Below are 24,682 nucleotides of genomic sequence, written 5' to 3'. Positions count from 1 at the left end.
TGTGTAAGCGGCGCGCACTTTTTGCACACGCGCACTTCACTAGCCTCCTCTCCTTCACTCGTCCACCTCGAGTCCACGTGTCACCCCTGTGTCCCTCTGCCGCCGCACCATAAACCCCTCATGCGCAGAGGTGCATCTCGGTCCACGCACGTTTCACGTCGGCTCTTTCCTGTTCTGCTGTGCGGGAAACTCCTTTCTCCTCGAAACGGAGCCTCGGCGCCGCGCGACGCTCGAGGAATATCGCGCGATGCGACGCAGAAGAACGTGGAGAACCGTGTCGAGGCCGCCGTTGTCGACGTTCCTGCAAATTGGAACGCGGCGGTTGGTGGAAACAGCGGTTCGATAGTGTACACGGAAGAATTTGGACGGTGTAGAAACGTGGGAAATGTGCGAGCGGAACGAGCACCGGCACTTTCGATGCGCACTTGCAAGCGGCCCGTAACTCACTAAGAGTGCTGGTAGCAGCGTCACGCCGACGAGATGCACGACGGCCTCCGGGTACCGGTTAGGAGGGGGCAGGTCTCTGGCACGGGGTGGAGACACGTCTGGCACACTGCTGTCAGGAGAGCGAGGGGACTTTCTCGTCGAAGGGTGGTGGTTGGACGGATGGTGGTGGCACGCGGATTTAGACGGACGCTGTTTTACGATTGAATCAATCCGACCGTAACGCACAGATTTCTGCATACCTATGTACTCTACATAGTGCGACACTCGTATTGGTACCAACTACACCCATAATCGAATCGAAAAGAATTTCGATAAAATTCCTGTTTCTTACAGGGTAAAGTTTCAATGGAATTTTCCTGTAAACGTTAAATCGAATGATTATGTAATACTGCTGTTGATAAAGACAAGGTAAGGATTGTAGTTTACAGCCAAGTAGTTGTATAGTAATACTTATTCTCGGGTTATAAAGTTTGAACGACGTAAGAGTCGCTCGTAGGGGTGGTTTCTCTGCGCGGTAATTGATATAGATGAGACACATGTTTCTCGAGTGCCTTCCGAGCATTAAAATATAGATACGTTCGATACAAACAGTTTCAGAATTTTGTTTTTGCAGTTAAGATCGAGCACGGTGAACGCAGAACGCTCTCAATGACACGATTCGTGCATAACTTCGAACGATCGCATTAAAACTGGAAAGCGGAAAACGGAGAAAAGTATACACGCGTCTTTATTTGCAAACAAGCTGCGAGTCGTAAAATCCTCTGTCGCTCTACATAAACCGCGGCCTGTATTTATTCTAGCGTCCTCGGTTTATAGATAACCAAAGCGCTTATAGCAATCGTTCTGATCGAAATAAAATATTTTACATATCTCTCCCGGTTTATAGCTCTACCGGACAATCTTTTTATGACGTTCGGCCTCTTAAATATCGCTATAGATTCCGTCATAAATCCAGATCCTTATCCTTCACTCTAAACCTCCATAATTAATGCACGCGTCTACCCTTCTTGATCAACCGATGTTAAGCTACTTATCTCGAACTACTTCATTAGTACTTGATTCGTTATAGATGCAACTCGTAAAACGTATCCATAAATATGATTTCGCCTCAGTTTTTCAGCAGTCGAGACAAGGGGGAGACAGAGGGTGGAAATCACTCCTCGGTCGTTGACGAGGAAAAAGTCGAAACGTTGCAGCAGTGGTCGTTCGGTGCGATGAGTCGGGCCTTGCCGTGGAAGGTGATCGTAAAACGTTCTCACAGTAGATTGACGGTGTCATAGTCGACGACAGATAACGAATACATACACGATATCTCCCAGAAGTTCACACTTAACTTTAGTTGCGGTCGAATTTACTGACCGAACCGCGACGCAGGTGATATATTCGAGTATAATAATGATATATTCTTAAATAAATCCAAGAATCGTACGGATAGAACGATGGATTAATTAGTTCGTTCCCAATGCAATTGTTTTGCACCAAGATTATTTATACACGGTCGCATAGTCAAGATTTCTCTTGTACTCCTCCTTTTTCTCTTATATATCAAGACTTATTATTTATTGTACAATAAAGTTATTTTTCAGGACTAAATGCCTAGATAATTTATACGGTAATAAATTCTCTAGTAGATAATAACTGTGAGAATTGAATTTATAAGTCGAGTACTCCAGCCAACTGAACGTATGCAGGTAATAATGCAATAGCTAGGCATAGATAGTCAGTTGAATTCTCTCATATTGCGCGATAGTGATATAGACACAGACCAGTGAGACAGTAGTAAATATCTCTAACTCATAATATCATATCTCATAAGTTGGTCGTATCTGTATTAGTACCACATGAAGCGCCAGACTCCAAAATACTGCTTGCTCTATATTACTCTGTACAATAGTGTAGCACGTACAGTATATACGATTTCTACGCAAGTATGCGGTCGATCAAGTTTATATACAGTCTCAGACAGAGTACGTTCAAACACTGTTCCAATCTGGACTTGGCAATCTTATCTGGCATCGATTCCACCGATTTTTACATTCAACCCTATTAATTATATTACCCATATCTTTGTATGTGTACATTTCATTTCTGCATTGTAACAATTGGAAAGCGCGAAATACATATATTTTCGTTATAACTACTTTCGCATCTACTGCCACACCTTAACATAATCTGAATGAAATTAAACTAGAGATCGAAACAGATTGCACAATGGCCAACGCCAGGATTCATCTCTTCCATTTCTCGTTCCTCTTTCGTTATTCCACTTGCGATTCGAATTGTCGCCATGCAGACAGTCGCGTGTAAATTACGACCAGTCACGGTTGAACGCGAGAGCATTAATCTTTAACTGAATAAAGAGCGCGAGAGCAATGCAGGAGTATATATATACATATATATAGATTGAAAATGAACCGGTTGCGTAACCAAAAGGTCGGATCGAGTGAATCGCAGTGGGATCATTGATTGCGATGGTCAACCGCAGGGTGACAAAGTATTACTTTTCTCTCACGGTCGAGCTGGATTGATTGGCACTCGTGTTGAACACGTTCAGAATATTCCTGAACAAATATAAGTATACTGAAATATATTGTACACTGTATTAGCAGAAACAAATTGTTCAAAATCAGACCGTTCTGTAGTTCCCCTTCAATTTTACGACGATCTTGTAAACACCCCGTATAGATATATGGATACACGTTCCTCGCATTTTGTGGATGACTGTACCGGCAGAAATAGCGGGGCCACCGATCGGATCGCATCCGATCTTGCTGCTGCGTGGCTTATACGCTGAGTACGCGAGAAACGCAACGCGTGTGGATCGTCACAATGTATACATGTATTTATGCATACCGGGTACGTGTCTCGTAAACTATTTTAGAGCTCGCGAAACGTGTTCCAAACGTTGCGCGCTCGTTTATCCGCCACGCTAGCGCGATCATTTCGTCAAGTGTCACTCGGATGGGGCTGCAGCAACCCTTAGTTGGAAATGGCTGTTTTCACTTATCTCGAGTTACATTCTCACCGGGTAAATTGCTAAATTAGTCCATACCCGAAAATGATTACTACTGCGTTGCTGTATCCACTGTCCACTTCGGGGTTCTTCATATTCCTCGTATTTACTGGCATTTCATTTTGATTACTCGGGTGCCCGCTTGATTTAGAACCAAATACTCGAATAGATTTGAGAATTTGTAAACTTATACACGCAGGGATTGATTGATGCGCAAACACGCATGCAACATCGTAAATTGCTTCGTTCCTTAGAGCATAATGCATACCATGTTGCGGTTTTTACGTTCATGTCGCGGTTACGACATTTTTGCTCGCACTGCTACTGCATTAGGTTACAAATTCTGCTGGTTCTTCTTTTCTCCCATCACCGCACCTTAAGTATGTCTCTAAAGGTCAAGAATAGGATGATAAGCCCTTAACGAATCGCGATCTTGTACACGTTATTAATGGAAATGGTCAAGTATTGATACATCAACTTTTAAGTCGATCATTCGCGTCTACTGTGGTGGTTAGAATGTTTGCTATTTCAAAGAACTAATAGTAACTACGCCAATGCGACCCTTGCGTGCTTCATCGCTGCGCTGCACTTTCCATATACGCGTTTCGATGACCACCTTAAGATCTGTTCATAAGTGGGGTATTAACACTGTTCGTTGAGGTAGTTATTGCAACAGAAATTTTGTCCGCAAGTTAATTTTGTCTCTCAGTGATCATGCATCAGCTGTGTCGGTAAGTTAGGTCGTAACAGTGTCGATAAGAGTCATAGAGAGGACCAAATATACCGAATTTGGTTAGCTGCGAAACGCGCCATGTGAATCGAGCCTCATTCAACCTTCTGCCGTCACGTCGAGTGCTTTCACATCGTACATCTCCCTGCCGACAAAGTAGCAATGTTACACACGAACTTGTTCCATACCATTCATCTTCCTTGAAGTTAAACTCTCCATTTAAAGATTGTGTTGTACGGAGCTAGCGAGCATTGGCGTAACTAGTTCTGATTTCATAAAAATGTTTTTTATAAATACGTTTTTTACTAAATTACGAAGGGCGTGTATATATGACACAGATGACAGATTGCTGCTACACGTTGCCGATGGAAGTGGACAGCTTTTTGTAGGTATACATTGCGGGCACAACTATAATTCTACCAGTACATAAATTTTCTTATGGACGTCGCACACAAATTTCATTTTAATGCATAGGTTACTTGGACGGCGGCGAAAAAATTAAAATTGATGTTAAAATAATTACAAATGTTATGCAATGGCAATAACCTATTTAAATTATTTATCAGTGTATACTGATTCGTATATTATGTACATTGAATCGTGAAATAGTGCGATAAAAATGTCGTTTCGTTGCTAAAAGCTAATTAAATTTAAAAAAAACATATTTCTTATAAATAAGAAGGTTAACTACAAATGGATTTTGTCACAGTTATGGATGACTGGTAGCTTTCTGAAATTATGAAATAATTGTTTAATTAAAATAACTTTACCTGTAGCTTTGACCTTCACGATTGTTAGTTACTGATTCCCTTACACTTCTTCTGAGTTTAATGAATGGAATGATAAAAGAATGTCCAAATATTTTTTAAGACAATGAAAGAACTTTTCATTGAAGGTTAGTTAATATTTTTTGCACCGTGTCATTTTAAGAGGCAAGGTTAGACAACCGGTGAAAGGTAAACCGGTTACACCAAGTAGCTATCACTATTTATATGTACAATATACGTGCATTAAGTGCAGACAACCACAGTGTAAGGAAACATTTCTACAACACTGTGTGCCGTGCTAACACAACACATCTAAGGTAACGGGAATGATAGAGACTTTCAAATGCAACTCGCCACTTGGAGACTGCAAATACAGCTCGCAAAAAGATTCACTTCTGTCACTGAAATGTCAGATCGACGAATCTCCGTTTTCATGCATTGATTTTTTAAGAATCGCGAGGAACGTACTAGACAGTGACCTATGCAGATGCACCTTGCGCGTAAAAGGAGGCGAACCCGCGAAAGGGGTTGACACGTCGCGAAGGGGTAAGAAGCAAAGCGAAAAGCAATGAAATTTTAGCATAGAAAAGCCACGAGAGCTCGTGGCGCATAAAAGCGTTGCGTCGCCTTACCCGCGGTATATTTCTGCATTATATAAGCAATATAGTCCTTAGTTTATGCCCAGGACGCCGCAGTTAAATGTTACGAAGACTTTTATAGGCATATACGCGAATTCTCGTACTTACGTCTGGTTACGACGCTTGGTGGATTTCCACTTGAATGCAGATACACGCATATGCAATGTGCACATGTGCATCGTCACGTCACCGTTTTTTGTCGATGAAAAACGCATTCGTCGCGAGACGAATAGCTGTTCGTCGTCGTGTAACGAAGTGTTAACCCCTAACCGGTAGCAGGTATTTTTACTATACATACATTACATTGAGAGAGGGTAGTATTCGACCCTTGGTATCTGATGACGGCACTCTGTCGATCAGACAGTTTTGATCACAGAAGATTCCACAGGAGCAGTAAAAGAATTCAAATGAAATAATTAGTTGATTTAATGTAAATTGTTATCCAATCTGAAGCTTCTGTTTTCCCGCTTTACACAAAGTATCCGTTGATGAAATGAAATACTGTTTATGTGCATAATTTAAAATATGCTCTTTGGGCCGAAACCATCCTTAATATGGTCGCTACATGGATATCTTTATTTCTTAATTATTTTAAGAAACTTGTCCCATGTATTTTATTTCCTCTCGCTCACATCTTTTAATTTGTCACATTCCAAGTAAATTATTTCAACTTTTCATTCCCCTTTTAGAACGAGCATTGCGTATTACCTTCGCGATGCTTATTTTATTTAATGCGAGTGCGTCAGTTATTCATACGTCATGTCGTAATAAATATATATTGGGTAGTTACCCAAATAAGCATCGATCGCTTAATAAAAGCGGAAGAGAGGCATCCAGGAGGCAGTGAGTACCGAATGAGGCTGTAATTACACCACTGCATCGTATCTCCCCGATAGTGACACTTGCTTTCACATCTCATGCGAATTAATAGCGTATAAACGCTTCCTTATCTGATAATAACCATTAAACGCGTTAAAAAGTGCGCCTTCTCCCCAGCCCATCTAGACTGATCAAGTAAACCAGATACGGTGTTATCTATCTTAATTGGGAATCGTTTAACTTCGATATCCACCATTATGAATATAAATTTTGCCCTTACGTAAAATATATGAAAACGTTTCGCCGAATATGCGCGATACATGTAAAGAAGTGTTTATCCGTGTTGCGATTCATTAAGAGAATGAAAGTGAGCACTCGATATCCCTCGTTTACGAGTTAATCGGTTCTACATATGTTCGTTTACAGAAGACTTACATCGATCACAAATTACCTACTTAATATTCAATTAATAAATATAATCAACGACTGTTAAAGAAATCTTGTAATTGCCCCCGTACTTCAGAATGAAAATAATCCCCGATATTTAAACAATCTTTCGGAGTAACTTTCAGTTTGGACGGCTGAATGGAATTATCGAAAATTCTGGTTCCGCGATGTTACCCCCGTATTGGATACGAAAGGTCTGGACGAGGTACAAGACGCGCATAAAAAGAGAGCCTCGCGAATGGGCTTGAACGGTTCAATTTGACCCGTAGGCTATCAGGATCTGGCTACCTGGTCCAGCTTAACACGCTATCCGGTTGATGAAATTTCATGAAAATTGGCGCGTGTTCCTCCTGATTGGGGGTAAGTATTGCGAGAGTATTCTCTTTAAGATCGCCGGATCAACTTAACGCGTACCTTCGGAACGAAGAGGCGTTCAAATTGCAGATTGCAGTTTCTGTGAATTTGCCAGTCTCGCTGAGATATTGCCCAAAATCACTGGATTTAACCGACTTGTGGGAAAAACTTTCGACACGCGCAATTTCCGAAACAGACCGCTTCGTCGTGGACACGTATAATTCCCGATCCCAGGTTCGTGCGGCATTTTTTCACGCGGTATTACACGGAAATATGTCTCAGGTGACAATGGATCGCAGAATCAATCAAAGGAGAAACGTGTTATTTCACATTTGACACGCTCGCGGACAGAAAAAATTTCAGTCAGCTGCAAACGTAGACGAATTAGGCGATTTTTATGGAAATCAATCATGACATCCCAAATTTGATCAGACAAATTTTCTAAATAAAATTTTTAATGTTATAGAATTCATTTAATTAGTTCAATAGTTATTGTCTGAAAAGTGGTTCAAACCTGAAGTAGATTGCGCAAAAGAGGGTTGAGCGACCGTAAAGGTCCCTGCCCGCGCGTATTCGCCATCTCTATCGTTCGATGGTGGGTTAACAACCCCAGAAATCTTTCCAGCGATCGAATTGCTCAAACCGACCACAGAATGCAGTTGAGAGTAAGATATGCGAGCCAGAGGCGCTGACTAAAGAAGAAGGCCGTGAAAATTGCTTCTAACACGCTATTCAATTGACTTATGTTCCCAATTGAAACCGCAGGGCTTATTCGAACCTCGATTTCAACCCTACGCGAAACATGATTGCTAATCTTTGACGTAATATGTCAGCTATTCCTTTCTCGAAATTGTTGTAAAAGGGACGAAGTTGTTGTTCGCGTTTTACAAACGCAATGAAACTTGGTTTTTATAAGTAGACTATGTAGTAACTGATAATAAATTCAGATCTAAGTAGACAGGTTTTTTAGTAGTTAGAGGATCTCAAGCATGTATTATTTTTTGAGAAATCGAATCAATGTTAATTTTAATAGCGCAACTTAAACAATGTACGTAATATCATGTATATCTAAATTTATATCAGACTGAGATTACCTTTGGGATGGGAGAAATAAATGTTTCGGCGTCCGACTTGTGAGAGCTATTTAAGTGTGAGTTACGCAAGCGTGTCATATGCGTATACCACCCTCGTGTACGAAATAAGCGGAGAGAGATACATATGCACACGTATATTTATATTATACTACATTCTGATGACGATCCGTGTTCCACTCCAACTCTATAATTGCACCGCAGTCTTCGTACTTAATAACGTCACGAGTAATTCATTTACATTCTTCCTTACTTTTGCAATTTCAAATACTACACGGAGTGTATACCGTGTTAATTAAAATCTCCTAATTAAAAAAAACCTGGCGTTAAATTTTATTCCACAGCACCGATCACTTTGCAAACAAGAATATGTTTCCAGTTGTGCGAAAGTTATAGCTTCTAAGGGGAGACTCTTGATGAGATTTAAGCAGTTTGAACGATATGATTTTTTTTTTTATTTTTAAATAACGTAGCATGCATGCATCCAATTAGGGAGAGACGCACGGTTTATACGGTTGATCCAGAATTCTGGAAATTCACGAGATCTTTGGCGGTTACTGATTCTATAGAACGCTCAAATTCGACTTTATTCCTCATCCACGAGATACAGAGTCCGGGAGAACCGATTAAAGGTGTGCATTTGCGTCTTGATTAATATCAGTGTCAGGACTTCAGACGGTACTCGTAATAAATTTCGCCGCATTATGTTTCGTCTGATCGTAAAACGTGGAATGTAAACGAGGGCGGTTTAGATGTGAGGAACCAAATCTGGCCAACATTGTGATATTATTCGCCGACTGATCGTAAAGAATGGAATGTAAAGAAAGAACTTGTCCTGAAATGACCTGAGAACTTTGCCAACAGATCCTTCCGTGGGATGCGCGCGTTATCTGTTCGCCTTCTGCGAATATCTGAGCATATTTCAAATTAATTGTTTCTTCGAAACGAAACAATTTTACATACAAATCAGTTTTCGTCCCGATTGTTTCTTCTTTCCCTCAATTCTATTTAAAAATATTTGTGAATGGAAAACGAACATTGTTCTAATGGTATAAGTTTCTGGCATGAACACTATTAAGTTCGATACAAAAAATTAAAAAAATTTTGATTTAAAATTTAAAAAATGTATTTTTTCTTATGAAAAAAATATGTTAGAACGCAGGTAAATACCATCAAGCGCACTCTGTATAATTACGACACGTTCAGAAGGTACGATTCCGTCGATAGTAGTTCCACAAACATTTGTTACTAGTCTACATTTCTCTTCCACCTGTGTTTCTTTAGTCGATAACGCAGTTTACACTAGGGATTTGTGTTTGACGTTAGATAACTGAAATGTTGGAAAATCTATCGATGTTCATAATTATTTAAACCTACAAGCTTAGTTTGGCATCCCAAAATGATTTTCGTTATTCTGAAATTTCGATTTCGGGGTCTGCGCTCTTCTCGAGGCGAAACCCGGCTCATGCTTACGAAATGATCCGCCTTGGGTCATCTCTGAACCAGTTTCGCTGTTACTAAGCGGACAGAGGCGAGAGGATGATACAAATTTCTTATTAGGCATCTCGTCGATGCAACTGGTCCATCCTTTACCCAACCACTGCACCGCCAATTGGCAACTGGTAATCAACATTCCACAGTACACCGCAGCCAGTTTGATTTATGATGTAGTTTCCTTTCGTTACACCTGAATCGATTTACCATGGTGCGTCCATCTTCCTGCCCGTTCATTAGTTTCATTTTAATTAATTCCATAGATTTCATAGAAACTCTATATAACGTTACGTCCATTCTAGTGCGTTATTCCTCTTTGGTAATATCGATATCAACGTTAATATTAATAAAAAAGGAATTACAATATGCACTACTTTTGTATTACAATGAAATATGTATTTTGTATAAGTTAAACAATTCGCAACTATAATTTTCCTTTTTATTTACCGACGTTAATCAACGTTACTTGCTGTTGGTCAAAACGGGTGAGGAGTTACTAAACCACACCAATATCCCTAGAAATCCCTAGCTCTTCATCGATCTCGTAGAATTTACGTTTACCGACACGACTGCACTCGGCGTGCAGTTTCCTGAAGTGAAACATAGGATCGCTTGGTGCAAAAATACGAAGCATATTATTGGTCAGTCCAGAGCGGTTACACTCGAGCGTCTTTCCAAGGGTGAAAGCTACCCCTGTTTTCCTTTCGAGACGCAATCGCGAGGGTAGGAGAGCTCGAAGGACCGACAGCGTCGGCGACGAAGATGCGGGGCAGTCTGGTGTGAAAACGAGTTCATTGGTTATATATTTCCCGGGGCGTTGGGGCGTTAAAGTGTTGAAATTTCATTAAGGGTCTAATGAAGCACACCGCGTAAGGTATCCCCGTCTCGCTCGCTCGGACTCTCGGTGGCAGCCTCCGTCGTGCTGGTTGTTTGTTCGAGGGTGGATGGCCCTTAGAGATGCGTAAGCGAATTTACATGCTTCAGGGTGGTTCTTCTGTACGCCGTCACTTGGAAGATCGGAGCTCCCGTACTCTCCGGGGTTTTCAGCCAGAACGTCCTCTTCGCCCGTCGGAGAAGAGAAAGAGACCCCCCCTATTCATCCGTTTCATTAACTTTCCGTCATTAACATATTCTCGAAATAACGATCTAAGATGTACTGCCGCTCTAATTACACTTCCACAAGTTTTTGTATTGAGTTTCACGCGCCGTTGCCCGTTTAAAGCCGGGCGTCGCGCCGGGGCGCGAACGACGCCGTTTCCTGAACGGTCGACGTCGACTCACGGCCGATTTAGGCTCGCTACGGGCCTTCTAAAACGCTTGCGAACCTACGACCTGACCTCGAGGCGCTCAGTTGTAGAGAGATCGCGAGAAAAAAGGAGTGGGAAAAAATTGAAACTTAATTTCGTCGTGTTTACGCGCCGCGAACGCTCGAGGGGTGAGTTACCAGGAACTTGAGAACACCGTTTGCTGAGCTGCGCGTTGAATAGAAAAATACAGATTTCAACGCTAATGAACATTAATTGCTGCGAGACGTGAATAAGATTGTAACACGGCGATCATAGTAAATAAACTGCACACCCTTTACGAAGCTTGTTCTCGGGGGCGGAACGTTGTCGAGTGTTTCCTTGCCTCCGCGTGGCCTTTATTCGGGAAATTCGTTCAATTCTCCGCTCGACGCGGCAGTTTCGTCGAGTGCGCCTTGTATTAATCGCACCTGTTCGTAATTGTTCGAATTAGTTTACGCGTTTAAATAGAATAATGCGACGGTAACGCGACGAGAGATTCCAACCGTGACGTAACTCGGGTATTTTTCTAAAGGAAACTAAGGCTTAATTGAAACAGTTCTATTCTTGCGCCACTTTTATAAGCCGATTTATTGTCATTGTTCGATGCTTTCTCTCGTTACAACCGCTGACGTAAGGTAAGCTTGGACTCGGAGAAGAATGAAATTAACCCTTTGCGCTCGACGAATTTTTCGGTCGGGTGGTTCAAATTCTGTACTTGCATTTGATGTGACATTTTATAAAATACTTACCAAGGCATTCAGAATTGTCAAGAATCTTGTGGGTCATCGCTGCTACTTCCGGATTCACTGTCTATTACTCGAATTTTTCTATTTCTAATACCCGATACGTTATCACTGTTTATGCTTGCTGTACCACCAATTTCATCATGGACAGATAAATGAGACCTAACAGCTTTATAGTTTCTCGTGAGATCGTTGTCCTTGGGTCGAACGCCGGATGAGTGGAGCTCGTCGAAATTATTCGGCTGGAGGCTGATAGGATTGAATGAAGGGCGACAGATTTATACCGCAGGATGTATTTTTTTATTAAGTTTATTTTATATATCGACAACAACACGTCATACATTAGAAAACAGAAGGTTTCTTGAAGCAAACTCGAATGAAAAGTTTTGTGGAACAATCCGAGAGACACTATGTGAGTGTGCCGCGCCATCATCTATGGAGTCGTATATATATAATATTGCGTGTCCCTGTGTGTCAGTATATGTCCATGTGGATGCACCTGTGGATGTAGTGTTCGCGCAAATATGTGTCCGTGTATATGTACGTGTATGTCCATGTGGGTGTATGTGGGTTGCATGTACATGTACTTTCCGAGTGTGTATGAATGCGTGTGTCTCCGTGTACTACGATACTCTTGTGTCTCCTCTCTCGTCTTCTTTCTTTCGCTCGTTCGCTCTCTACTTCCTTACGATCGTTCTCTCCTTCCTTTTAATCTTTCTCTCTCTCTCTCTCTCTCACATTCTTTCCCTTTCTTTCTATCTTATTTTCACTCTCTATCACCCTTCCTCGCCTGCTATCTTTCACGATCTCTCAAGTTTTGTGCACACGTCTCACTTTCTCTCTCTCTCTTTTTCTCTCTTACCGATGGTAAAACGTTTCAACCCTTGCAGGAGAAATTCAGTTCTCGTTCTCGACAAGCTTCCAACGGGCGGCGGATCTTCTCGGCGAGAAGAACTCGTGACAAGACGCGTGACAATCGAAACGAAGGCTCGGGTGTCGATCGGAACCTCCTCTGAATAGGGGTGTTCCTCGCTAGAAAGAATCGACACCCGTTCGAGCTAAATTTCTCCTCCCCCTGATGCCCTTCGTCGATTCTCTCGTTCATTCTTACGCTCTTTCTCTCGACCTTCTTATCCGCGCCTTGCAGTCACTCGGTCTCACTTGCTCCCCCTGTTCACTCTCTTCTCGTGAATTTCGGCACCGGAAATTGTACGTGCCTCGCGTAACATCGCGAGCGGAAAATGAAAACGGATTAACAGAAAAGACACACCGTTCACGTGTACCGTTAACTGTGCTCGGTCCGCGTAAATCGCGATCAAACGTCCGGGGAAATTGGCGGCGCTCGTCGTTTCGGAAATGAATGAAAAAAAAACGGGAAAGAAGAGAAGAATACACAGAGTCGCGTGCACCGGCGAACATAATCATCCGAGAGAGTAAACGAAAGAGACTTGGCACGAGGCGCCCTCCACGATTCAGTCAGCCGCGCGCGGAATTTCGCACGATTTCCGTTCTGCCATATTTTTGGTGCCTCTATCTATCTATCTATCTATATATATATAATATATTTATATATTTATATATATATTATTTTGTTTCTTTTTTTTTTTGTTTTAAACTTCAAAAAGCGGCAGTGCATCGTCGTCGAATTCACTCTCGGGCTACGAGAAGGGAGGGCGATCGTTTTCGAACATATCTTCCTTACGGATTCCCGCGTATCGCGTGTCATTCGCGACGAGACAGCCTAAACGCACCCCCTGATTTTCTCCTTGAACATTCTCCATCTCTCTCCCGCTCTCTCGCTCCCGATCTTCTCCTCGTCATTTTCTCCCACAGCTTTCTCACTTTCTCTTTCTTTCTCACCCACACCCTCTGTCTCTCCCTCTCTTTCTCACCCTCCGACAGCGTCTTCTACATGCCGCGGTACCGTGACACATCGTAGGAACGTACGGGGTTCCCGATTGGCGATCACTCGCGCGACGATGCGCCGAGGAAGACCCGAAATTTTGACCCCAGTGTCGAACGAAAAGAAAAACTGGTGTACGTGTGCGTCCCTTAACTTCTACCCCCCCTGTCAACATTCGAACCCGTTTTTCGTTTCTTTTTCTATTCTCTTTTTCTTACTCCCCCCCGCCCGAAACTCCCTCCCCGTATTTCCGTTTTATGTTCATTTTCTATACAGCGCCAAAGATATACATACATACATACATACATACATACATATATATATGAGGAAAACCAGCCGCGTGCCGCATGCCAGCGATGCAACCGTCCGCGCCTCCTCTTGCAATAATTTATGTACAATTTTACAACCTACAACGCCGCCGACGATATAATTTTTTTATTTTCTTATAGTTCGCCTTTAAATACACGAATAGGACCTAGACATCGTTAATTTTTTTTTTTTATCATCATCATCCTCATCATCATCATCATCATCATCTTTACACTATACTAACGAAATCTAAACGTTCAATTTTCATTTTCACCACACTAGGAATAATAAATTTTGCCGTATCGTTAGTATACCTTTATAGAAATATGCTTACAAAAATAGAATTTCGCGAGGCGCCGAAAGTGCGTCGCTGCCGGGCGCGGGCGAGTTCATTAGGAATTTTCGCCCCTTGTTTCTTTTTTTCTTTTTTTTTTTTCATTTTTCTTTTTTGTTCTGCTCGTCGCCTCTAACAGTTTTTTTTGCGTCGTCGTTTATTTCCGTTTAGCGTGTCCGAACGATTCCGAAAGAAAGTGGTAGCCCCGTGACCACGGTGTGAACCCTTCCCGCCTGTTCTAACGTGTGTCGCCGGAAAAAAAGAAAGAATCGAATCAAATACGTCTAACGTTACGCCGTTTTGCGGAATTGCTCGCCTTCTTCGACGTCTCGTCCCGTTCCCCGATGTTCTCCAGGCGGAAAACCGCGAAACATCGCCTGTACAAATCCTAAACGTACACCGTCGCGCCGATCGCCGCTCGTTCTCTGCATCCCCCGTGCAGATAATTTAGCGTTTGAATTTTCTCTGTCTCTCTCTCTCTCTCTCTCTCACTCTCTCATTTATCCTTATACGTATATACTGTTTGCGCACACAGACTCTTTCATACAGCATCCTTTCACGATTCTCACTATCGCGCGAAGTCGCATTTCCTTTCGTTCACCACCGTTCATTCCTCGTGTTTCTCCTATGGTCAGTCGCTCGAACTCTCGCGTTTCGTCTCGTCCGTCTCACGCGTTTGGCATTTTCCATTTCATTCGCACGATTGGCAACCAGGCACAGTTATTCATTCTCTGTAAGCGAGTCGATCTCTTAACGATTTCTTTCTTTCTCTTCACCTCTCACACACGCACGCACTCTCTCCCTTCCTTTCTCTCTCTTTCTCTCTTCCCTTCTATCTTTCTTCTCTGGTCTCAGCTTTTTTGTAGAGTTTTCCCAAGAACGTATATATATGTGTCTCAAAATTGTGAACAACTGAGTCGGTTTTCGCTGTCAAGTTTACAATGTACATACAGTATAATGATAATAACGATCAATCAGAATACCATTAATCGCCGTAGTAATAATAATCATAATGGTAATCATAAGAATAATGGTAATCATAATAACGGTTACAATCGTCGCACTTCCATGTGTATGTGTTCATTTTAGTATGCCTCTTGATTTCTTAATTTCTTTTTTTCTTCGCGGGCAGATCAATGATAAGAAACGAACATTACTAAGGGGAGGACGAATACACCGTTCCACAGTGGATGGAACGGTTCACATTTTTTGTTCCTTTCCATTTCGTGTTTTTTTTTTCTTTCTTTCCTTTTTTCTTTTAGCAATAATGACAAGTGACGGGTGACTGACAATCGTAAATCGCAATAATAAGGAATAGTAATCGTAATGATAATCGTTATAAAGATGCAATTTGTCATTCTTTTTTTCTTCATTTTTTTCTCCCTTTTTTTTGTTTTTTTCGTATGCACAATAACCTCTTTTTTTGTCCTCTCTTATTCTTTATTTCTTTTTTTTTTTTCTCTTTAAATCATCCACGTGCACAATCTCTCACGCGCGCTCCTAAACCTCAAGTTAACATCATCATTTAGACTCGTCATTACAATATTACATTATTAGATTACATTATATCATAATACGCTAGCGTTTATTCAATAAATTTTACATACTTTGATACGCAGTATGATGGTTTCAAAAACGGTCATCGGCCAACCAAATTTTGTTCACACATCAATACACCTACGCTCAGTAGTCGAAGTAATTTGTACTTGTAGCCATATATTATAAATATTTTTTAGTAGTTCGGCCTCTATTTCTCGCCTTTCGCTAAGTAGTTTTTTTTTTCTCATTTCACAACTTTTCTTGTCTCCCTTGTCCCATTCGGTCGCCAGTGTTTTCGAGGCCCCACACAATTTTCATTTTCCTTTTTTTTTCTTTTGATACGAATATTTAAATATTACTTTACCACCGTTTTTTCCCGCTTTCTCTCGCTTTCTCCCGTTTTCGCTCGCATTCTCACGTATCATTGCGCTAGCTTCCTCTTGCACGCGCACCGTAACATCCCTCCGTTGTCACTCCCTCGTGCACTCGGTCTCTCTCTCACTCTCTCTCTCTCTCTCTCTCTCTCTCTCTCTCTCTCGCTCTATCTCGCACACTCGCACTCTTATTCCTCGCATATTTTGTGTCTAAAATTTTTACAAAAAACACGACAGCGATGCGCCTTCGCCTTCGTCGTTCTTTCGGTCATCTACACATCAATTTCCTACACCCCACAACGTTCACGTGTTCTCCCCCAACATTGTGTGTTGTCTGTCTCTCTTTTTTTTCCTTGTTCTTTCGTTAAGCTTAAACCTTAAATAGTATCGAGATATCGTTGCCAAAAATATGTAAAAAACCCATAATCGACCTTTCGAAATCGAAACAAGCGTGCTCCAGTCGAAATAAGCAAGGACGCCGAATCGCGTGATCTCGGGAACGATTTTCTTTTTCACTTTGTCCTCTAAAACGTTTTTACATTTCACTAGTCGCCTTTTAGTCTGCGTTTTTTTCGTTCTCTCTTCTTTTTCACCTTTTTTTTTTTTTCTTTTTGTCTATATTCAGTTGCCGCGAGCTTAGCCGAAATCCTCCGAAAATATATATGTATATCTCTTTCTCCTCTCTTAGTTGCTTCCTTCGGGCGTATTTCGTTCACTTTTTTTGGGGAGGGGCCAGGAAGAAGAAGGAAACTAATTTCGGTCGTCGAGAGTGTCACGGAGAAAAATATTTACAATGTTACACGCGAATATCGGTCGATCTCTTACAATTATTTAGTTCTAGATATTTTCCTCCGCGAACCCCGTATCCGGCGCCCAAGAAATTTCGAGTTAGGCTCGTATCGAGATCGGGGCGCGGTCACCGGGCGACCGAATCACCCCCAAGAAATTTACAATAAATTTTGTTCCTTTTTTTCTCTCTTTCTCTCTCTCTCTCTTTCTCTCTCTTTTTCTCTCGCTCCGTCTCTCTGTCTCTCATCCTTTCACACGGTTTCTCGTTTTCCTTGAACATTTTTTTCACCTCGCATACACGCCACGCACGCTAAAATGTGTTATTCATACACACGTCTATCGAAATTCCGCGCACGCACCCTAGTACGAGTTTTACGCATTTCATACAACATTCGCCGTGTGTTTCGCGGAACGAGTCGGCCCCGCAACTTGCCACCACTCGTTCTAATAGGTCTTTAGTTTCCTCCCGTCCCGTTCGCTCGCTCTTTACTCTCGTTTCTTTCTCTGTATTTTTTTACAATAATTTTCTTTAGAACATCCTAAAAACCACGAGAGCATAAGGTAAAATTTGTATCTTTTTTTTCCTCCTTCCCGAGCTTTTTTCACGTTTTCCTCGATTTCTTGTCTTTTGTTTTTTTTTTTTTTTTTTACACCTAAAGTTACTTGCACCCGTTACGGACGGGGCCGCCGGTGACCAAGCCGCCAATCGCGATTCCAGCATGCAATCTCTGTTGGCGTTTTCGTCATCTTTTTTCGTGCCTTTTTCTTGTTCTCGTTTTTAATTACAATATTTACGTTGCGTTTTCCTTTTTGGCTGTTGTTCTTGATTCTGTTCTTGATTCTCCACACGCATACATTCACACTCCTACGTTGCACACTCACGCCTCGATCGCATACACTGTGCACGCATTCTCACTTTCGTAACCTATCATCCTGTCATTTTTACGCTCTCTCTTTTACCTCTCTTTCTCTCGCACGCCATTTCTCTTTCTCATTCGTTTTCGAATTTACATCGTTACTTATTATCGTGATTTCTCGCTACGAATTTGCCGCCCCATATTTTTTGTCGTTTCGCATCTTACAATTTTTTGTTTGTTTGTTTGTTTGTTTGTTTGCCTGTTAGTTCGTTCGTTAAAAGTTTTCCGTGTTGTTTTCGTTTTGTTCTGTTTTTTTTTCCTTTTTTTTTTCGTTCGTCCCCGCGTTCGCAGCGTGGGACATTCGATCGAAATGTAACCGCGACCATTTTGCTTCTCTTTCGTTCGTCTTTTTTTTCCCTTCGCTTTCGTTTTCTTATAAAAAATGTACGCATTTACTACGCTGAAATTGTCGTCAATTGTTCAAATTTTTCCTCATTTAAGATACAACAACATACTATACGTATATGGCTCTACAGATGTTCGCTTGCACTGCAACTCAAACGTGTGTCATGAAGGTCTCCGGGCCCGCCAGTGGCGACGCAGACTAGCTCGATCGATCTCGATTACACCGACGCTTCGTTTTAGGCCCATTCTCCTGCCGTGATCTCGCATCTTTTCATCCCCCGACGTTTCCAACCGACGCGTACTGGCTCTTTCTGTACCCGTTCGATTCGATCGATCTGCGCGCGACCAACGGACCCTGAGTGCGGATTTAGTGTTTATTATTATTAATGTGTTTTTTTTTTTTATTTTCGGAAAATTAGGACCTTCCCGCAGCTCGAGCCGCGAACGCAGCTCGAGCGCGGCGGGAATTCAATGTTTAGAAACTCCTACCCGCGTTATGCTTCTGTCGGGGTACCCGCAAGCAACACGTTCCCCCCCTGCGATCGCGGTCCCGTTGATCGCAGTCGACGACGGATCTGGTTGTTATCACACTCCTCGTTCAACTTGGTATTCCATACCTCGCTTCGGTTTCCACCGGTTTCGTGGTTTTCTTTTCCTATCTTCCCCCCCATTTTTTTTGGACACGAGTTTCAATGGAGTACGATGGGCATAACGGCCTAATGAGAAAATCAGGATGGTAATTTCCACGGTGTTTAAAACGCACGGGTCTGTTCGCGAATTCGTTTAGCCAATTCGTTGGTTCACCTTCGATATTCGAAGCCGCGTCGCGCGGCTTCTGCCTACCAATTTTCTTGAGGACCCGAGAGGCGTGTACGGGCACCCATCCGCGGCACCCAACCGTTTCGCCACCCTCGCATCGCCCACGGCGTTAACATCCACGCGTCGACATCGAATTTGAAACACAGCCGCGTACGAGTACCTTGCAGCCTCTCGAGTCACGTTACCCGACCGATTATCCGCGTCGTTGCGAGCGGGCAGCCCCAGTCTCGTTTGACCATGGCGTGTCTGTTTAACCCCCGTGTTGTGGTACCAGGCGGTATACTGTATACAAATATCATTAACTTTTACATTACAATATATCGGTCATTTTGCTTTTCTCGTTAAAGTTTATGTGGCATTGTATATACGCATTGTATTCGTGGGAAATGAGAACCAGTCTTATGGCGCCTGTCTGTAGCGCAGGCATATTCTGTAACGTAAAAATATATACATCATCTGTGTGGTATGTATAGTGCTGCTCTGTAACTCAAGATTTTACATCCAGTTTATGCATCATTGTTTAATCCTGTACAAAAACGTTTAGCTACGCTTGAGGCAGATTCAGCCCCTGTCGCGAACCCTGAGCCGCGCGATTTCCCATCCCGGCTCGCCTCTTAGCCGCCGTTCGAACGAACGCGAACGACCGATCGAGACGCGCGACGCACAGCAAGGCGAGGACGCCACGCGGTTGCCCGTGTCAGCGGGTGATTAAGAAAAAACAGGATGTCTCGATCGCGTTGCTACACATGGATCTTCGTCTCGTCGCGAGAACGCGCGGCTCAGTCTCGCGGGGCCAGAACGAAGCGGACCCGCGGGTAGGTCGGTGGTTATCATTACTGCATTTATTTTATTTTACTTTATTTTTTTTTTTTTTGTTCACAAACTGCACGGCAACTAGTGTTTCTGTTATTCATTTTCTTACGTTTTTTATTACTTTTTTTTTCTGTTTTGTTGCTGTTACGTCTGTTCTATTACTGATGGTATCTGTAGAAGTGCGTGGCCGTATGCGTGTGTAGCTGCGTGTACGTATATCCTGTCACGTATACTGCGTGTATTCAAAATGGTCCTGTGTACGTGTCGACGGTTTCTGTGTATCCGTGTATAACGTGTACAGTGGAAACTCTGTGTATCTGTGTATGCGTGTGTGCGTGTGTGTGTGTGCGTGTGTAAATTCACGTGTCCATTGGGTGTATCGGTGTGCTTTCTTTTTGTATGTATCCGATCATACGAGTTTCGTCGCTGTGTCGATCAGAAAATGGTCGTGTGAGGATGGCGTAATCCGTGTAGTGTCCTACTTTTTATGTGTGACCAAACGTCTCCCATACCTTATCGTCGTCGTATTATCATTAAATATCATTAGTATACTATATATAATATTATATCGAAAATAACGGATAATACAACACGTAGGGAATCGAGGGTTGCGGAGGCGTGGATAGGGTTCGGGGTAGTTTGACGTAGTTTTTCCTCAATTTCCATTCTTTCGATTCGGGTCTAGGGGTAGAGGGTGGAGAGGATGTCGAGGGACACTGGTTACGGGGAATCGAAAAGGGCGCTAGCTGCTAATACCAGCTGTGGTTGTTGTTTCGGGGCGTTTCGCGCGTCCGCGCTCGCGATCACTTGGTCGCGGGACGCGTTCCCGGGGGGTAGGAACCCTCGGAAGACCGTATCGCGATCCCTCTCGCGGTGGAAATTCCTCACGTCCCCCGTGGAACGCGCGCGACGACCCTTAGATCGCGATCCGCGGCCGGCTCGATGAGCGGCAGAGCTAAAGTTACATGGTCTCCCCACACGTGTGCGTATAATCGTAAACGAAGTCTTTGTTTCCATTTTTCTTTATTACGTCTGTCTACGAAAAAACACTAATGGTAAATATTCATGTTTTTTTTTTCTTTTATTCTGTTAGCCGGCGGATCATGTTTATACTGACTGGGTTATACTGTGTGCGGTAGTTTACTCGGAGGATTTATTGTAGAAGTGGCGGTAAGAGGTGAACGGGATGGATGGATGGATGGATGGTTGGATGGGTGGATGGATGGATGGATGGATGGGGTAGAGTCGGAGGGTGGAGGGCACTGGTTGGATCCGAGGGATCTGAAAGGAGATAGGGACGAACGTCGACGGGGACACTGGGTTACATTCTGCGGGATACTTACGTCGAAGGAGACGGATAGATTGGTAATTAGGTCGGGACGATTATCGGAGGAGCGAGTTAAGTAATTGATTGATCCGGTGTGTAAGGGTGCGAGAGGGATACCAGTGAGAGGGGGAGCGTTGAGGAAAAGGGCTCTGTAAAGAGGGCGGAGGGGTGGGTGTAGAGTGGGGTGGGTTCATTAAGACCGGGCGTTAGGGTTACTTTTAATCGCTTGCTTATTAGAACTGGACTGGCTGATACAACTGGTAGAATACAAGTTTTTTTTTTTCATTCGTTTTACATACGGCTATTACTTCAATATACTGTAGGTAGTTAGTATGTAGTTGTCGACACACAATTCAATGATTATTGGGCGTTTACTGTTTATACTGCTTTACTGCTTGTTTAATTGTTAATAATTAAGTAAGTTTAATTGTAGTTAGTTAGTTAGCTTCTTACGTAGCTTCTCGTCGTTCATAGTTAATGTGGTTAAATTCTACGCTTGTATTTCTTGGGGGGTTCTCGGGGGTGGGGTTGGGTTCGTTTTCTGGGAGCGAGGCTCTGGGTATTGGTGTATCTGGGTTCCCGGGGGATCGGAGAGTGTGGGTGGAGCCGTGCACCGATCCAAGTGTTGACAAACGATCGCGTAGAGTGGCGCTACGGGGTGGCGTCCACTCGTCGCCGAATCATCTCCCCCGTGGATCGCGTTGGGCGACCTTAGAGGTCGCCTCCACTCGTCGGTCGGGAGGGTTTCGTACGAGCGCGCTCGCGAGTCAACGATTGTCCGCTCGATCGGCACGCGACAACTCGGGGTTTACTGACTGGGAAGTGGGAGAGACCATAGTACACATATATATTATATAAGTATACTTATCGCATAGTAATTGCATTTAATCAATATACGTGTGTTATCGGTGCATAGCAGCGTTCCGAACTCCTTGCGTTAACCAAAACATTTTTTTTCTTACTTTATTCTGGGGTGTCGTTGGATAAATTGCGAGCGTGTGTGCGCGTGTGTGCGTGTGTGGTCCAACCCTTGGGCACGCTCGTGTCGTTGTACGTGTTACGGATCCGCGTAATCGTGCCGCAAGGTATATCCCTTCGTTAACGAAGCGATATCGGTGGTCTCCGGAGGAACGCGTGTGCCGGATCTGCGATCGCGGCGGGTACCAGCGATCGTCGCGACGACTTCGCGGCGAAACAGTCCCGTTTGTTCGAGGCAACCTTTCAAGCGTATGCGCACGAGGACAGAGGTGAAAAATGCTCGAAAAATATCGATAACTTCGTACTAGGCGAGAGCGGTGATGTTTCCGCGTCACTCCGCGTAGAATTCCCCGTGCACGCTCGAAAAAGGTGACCCGGTAAACGATAAATCTAACGCTAAGTGAATATCGTTAGGTTTGCTTTTGAACGTGGTCCCAGATGCGAGTATTGATCGTAAGATTATAAAAAGGCGACGAAAGGAATCGAAGGAAAGATTACCCGCGTCGTATCCGAAATAGTCTCGAGGTATCGCGGTGGATCGCGTTTCTCAGGCAGTTGACACGAACCGACCACTTCGAATCGTCGACACCGATCACGGAAAGCGATCTTTCTCTCGTTGGCAAGGCAAACGCGATCCTACCGCGTCGTTTGAAATGAATCGACCGATAGAGAAATAACCCGAGACTGATTCCGCCGTTTCGAGGGCCGCGAGGAAAGCTTGGATATCGCTTCGCGATCGCAGATCGTAGACACCGCTGTGCCCTTCGTCGAGACGCGATGTTCGTGTCGGTGTGTTTTGGGTGTATCTGTAACTGTGCGTGCTTTGAGACCGGTATTGGGGTGAAAAAACGGGCAGCGGGCGAGCACCAGTCAGGCTTTGGGTGGGCGTTCGGTCTATGTCGGGCCCCTTTGTATAATTTTAGTATTTTTTTCGTATAAAATCAACACTGAAGGCACATTCTATCGGACGAGTCGGCCCAGTGTGTGCTGTGAGTGAGATTGGGCGCGGGACCCGCTTCCACGCGCTCACGTGACCGCGGCTAACCTGGCGTATCATTTCTTCTTCATTTTTTCACACATTGCGGACCCGAAGGGCGGCCTTATGCACCCCCCTCTAAACTAGCGGGCTGCCGCAGCTAATAAAGTTATCTGGATATCCTCTGGGGTTTCGTTTTCTCGAGGCTCGCGGAGCTCGTTACACGAGATTTCGTGAGAGGTTTCGGGGTCGGAGGAAGCGCGGGCGCGGAGCTGGGAGGGTTGGGACGGGGTACAAGGATAACCTTAAATTTTCTTTCTCATTTGTCTAAAGCGGAAATATCTTTGGCGGCAGCCGCGGCCGGGCCCCGCGCGAGAAACTGTTGATTCGTGTGGCGGTTATTTTGATCCGGTTGCCTTCCTCTATTGCGTCGGGTTTTGGGGGTCTGTTCACTTTTTTCGCTTTTCGTCGAAATGGCTATTTCAAAATTGAGAGCCGGCCCGACGCTCGCCTGACCTTGCCCAAGGCTAAACTCAAACTCTCTCTGGGGTCGTTTGTGCTCCGAGTCACATGTGATACGGCCTGGGTCCGCGATTCAAGCCAAGACGCCGCCGCCGTCGACTTTTTTCTTTTTCTCGGCTTCTCTTCTCTACAAACGAACCTCGCGAGCAGAATTTTTACAATTCGAATTTTTACGATTATCGAAGATCGCCAGTGTAATATTACTCTACGAATTCAAAATCGATCGTGAAACCGGGAAATGATAAGTACGCTTTGTTAGTAAGATCCGTGGATCAAAGGAAAACCTGTTGCGCGTAATATGTTGAAAACGATCCGTCGGAGTATCAACGACGATCGCGTGGCAGTAAAAACTGATCGGTTACGTCTGCTCGATCTTCGATATCAGCGTGTTAAACAAATGGAATTCGACAGTGTCGATCGTCGGATAATTTGCGAATGATCGTCCGGCGTGGTCTTCGCCGAATAGCCAGGAGAGGCCATTCTGACATGGACTTGGAGCACGGGAATGATAACGAGAAGAGTCTGCGTGTAATCTCGTACAGCTCGAGCGCATGCATGCTCTCGCTTGTGTGTCGATGTACGTGTACATGTGTGTGTGTGTATGTGTGCGTGAGTGCGTGTACAAACTGTGTCGCGTGTGTTTTTTTTTTTCTCTTATCGATCTCTGAACTTGGCAGAATTTCGTCGGAGAGGGAAACATTGCTCACTAGTGCGGAAGCACATAGAACCGACAGGAACCCTTCGATCGGTTTAGAATCAAGATCACGTTACAACGCTACGTCTGCAAAGCGACCGCGCGTCACGTTAGAATTCACCGTGATCATGTATCGTTGGATCGCGTGAGAACACCGCGAAGATAATCGAGAAAATTTTGCTGTGAACGATCGATGCGTTCGCAAGACGGTTCC

The 24,682-nt window shown here is 43.7% G+C and overlaps 1 protein-coding gene across 1 annotated transcript in view; it reads right to left on the bottom strand.

Moving 5' to 3' along the window:
• Positions 1–3,555, bottom strand: part of LOC143422656 (uncharacterized) — a 431,772-nt gene extending 428,217 nt beyond the window's left edge. The window contains exons 1-2 of the mRNA XM_076893458.1: positions 3,500–3,555; positions 2,949–3,008 (exon numbers count right to left, since the gene is read on the bottom strand). Coding sequence (XP_076749573.1) covers positions 2,949–3,008; positions 3,500–3,555 — 116 coding nt within the window. The remainder of the gene's footprint in view (positions 1–2,948; positions 3,009–3,499) is intronic.
• Positions 3,556–24,682: the final 21,127 nt, after the last annotated feature.

The sequence above is a fragment of the Xylocopa sonorina genome, chromosome 4 (assembly GCF_050948175.1).
Source record: "Xylocopa sonorina isolate GNS202 chromosome 4, iyXylSono1_principal, whole genome shotgun sequence".
Classification (NCBI taxonomy): Eukaryota; Metazoa; Arthropoda; class Insecta; order Hymenoptera; family Apidae; genus Xylocopa; species Xylocopa sonorina.
This window is presented reverse-complemented; position numbering and strand designations above follow the sequence as displayed.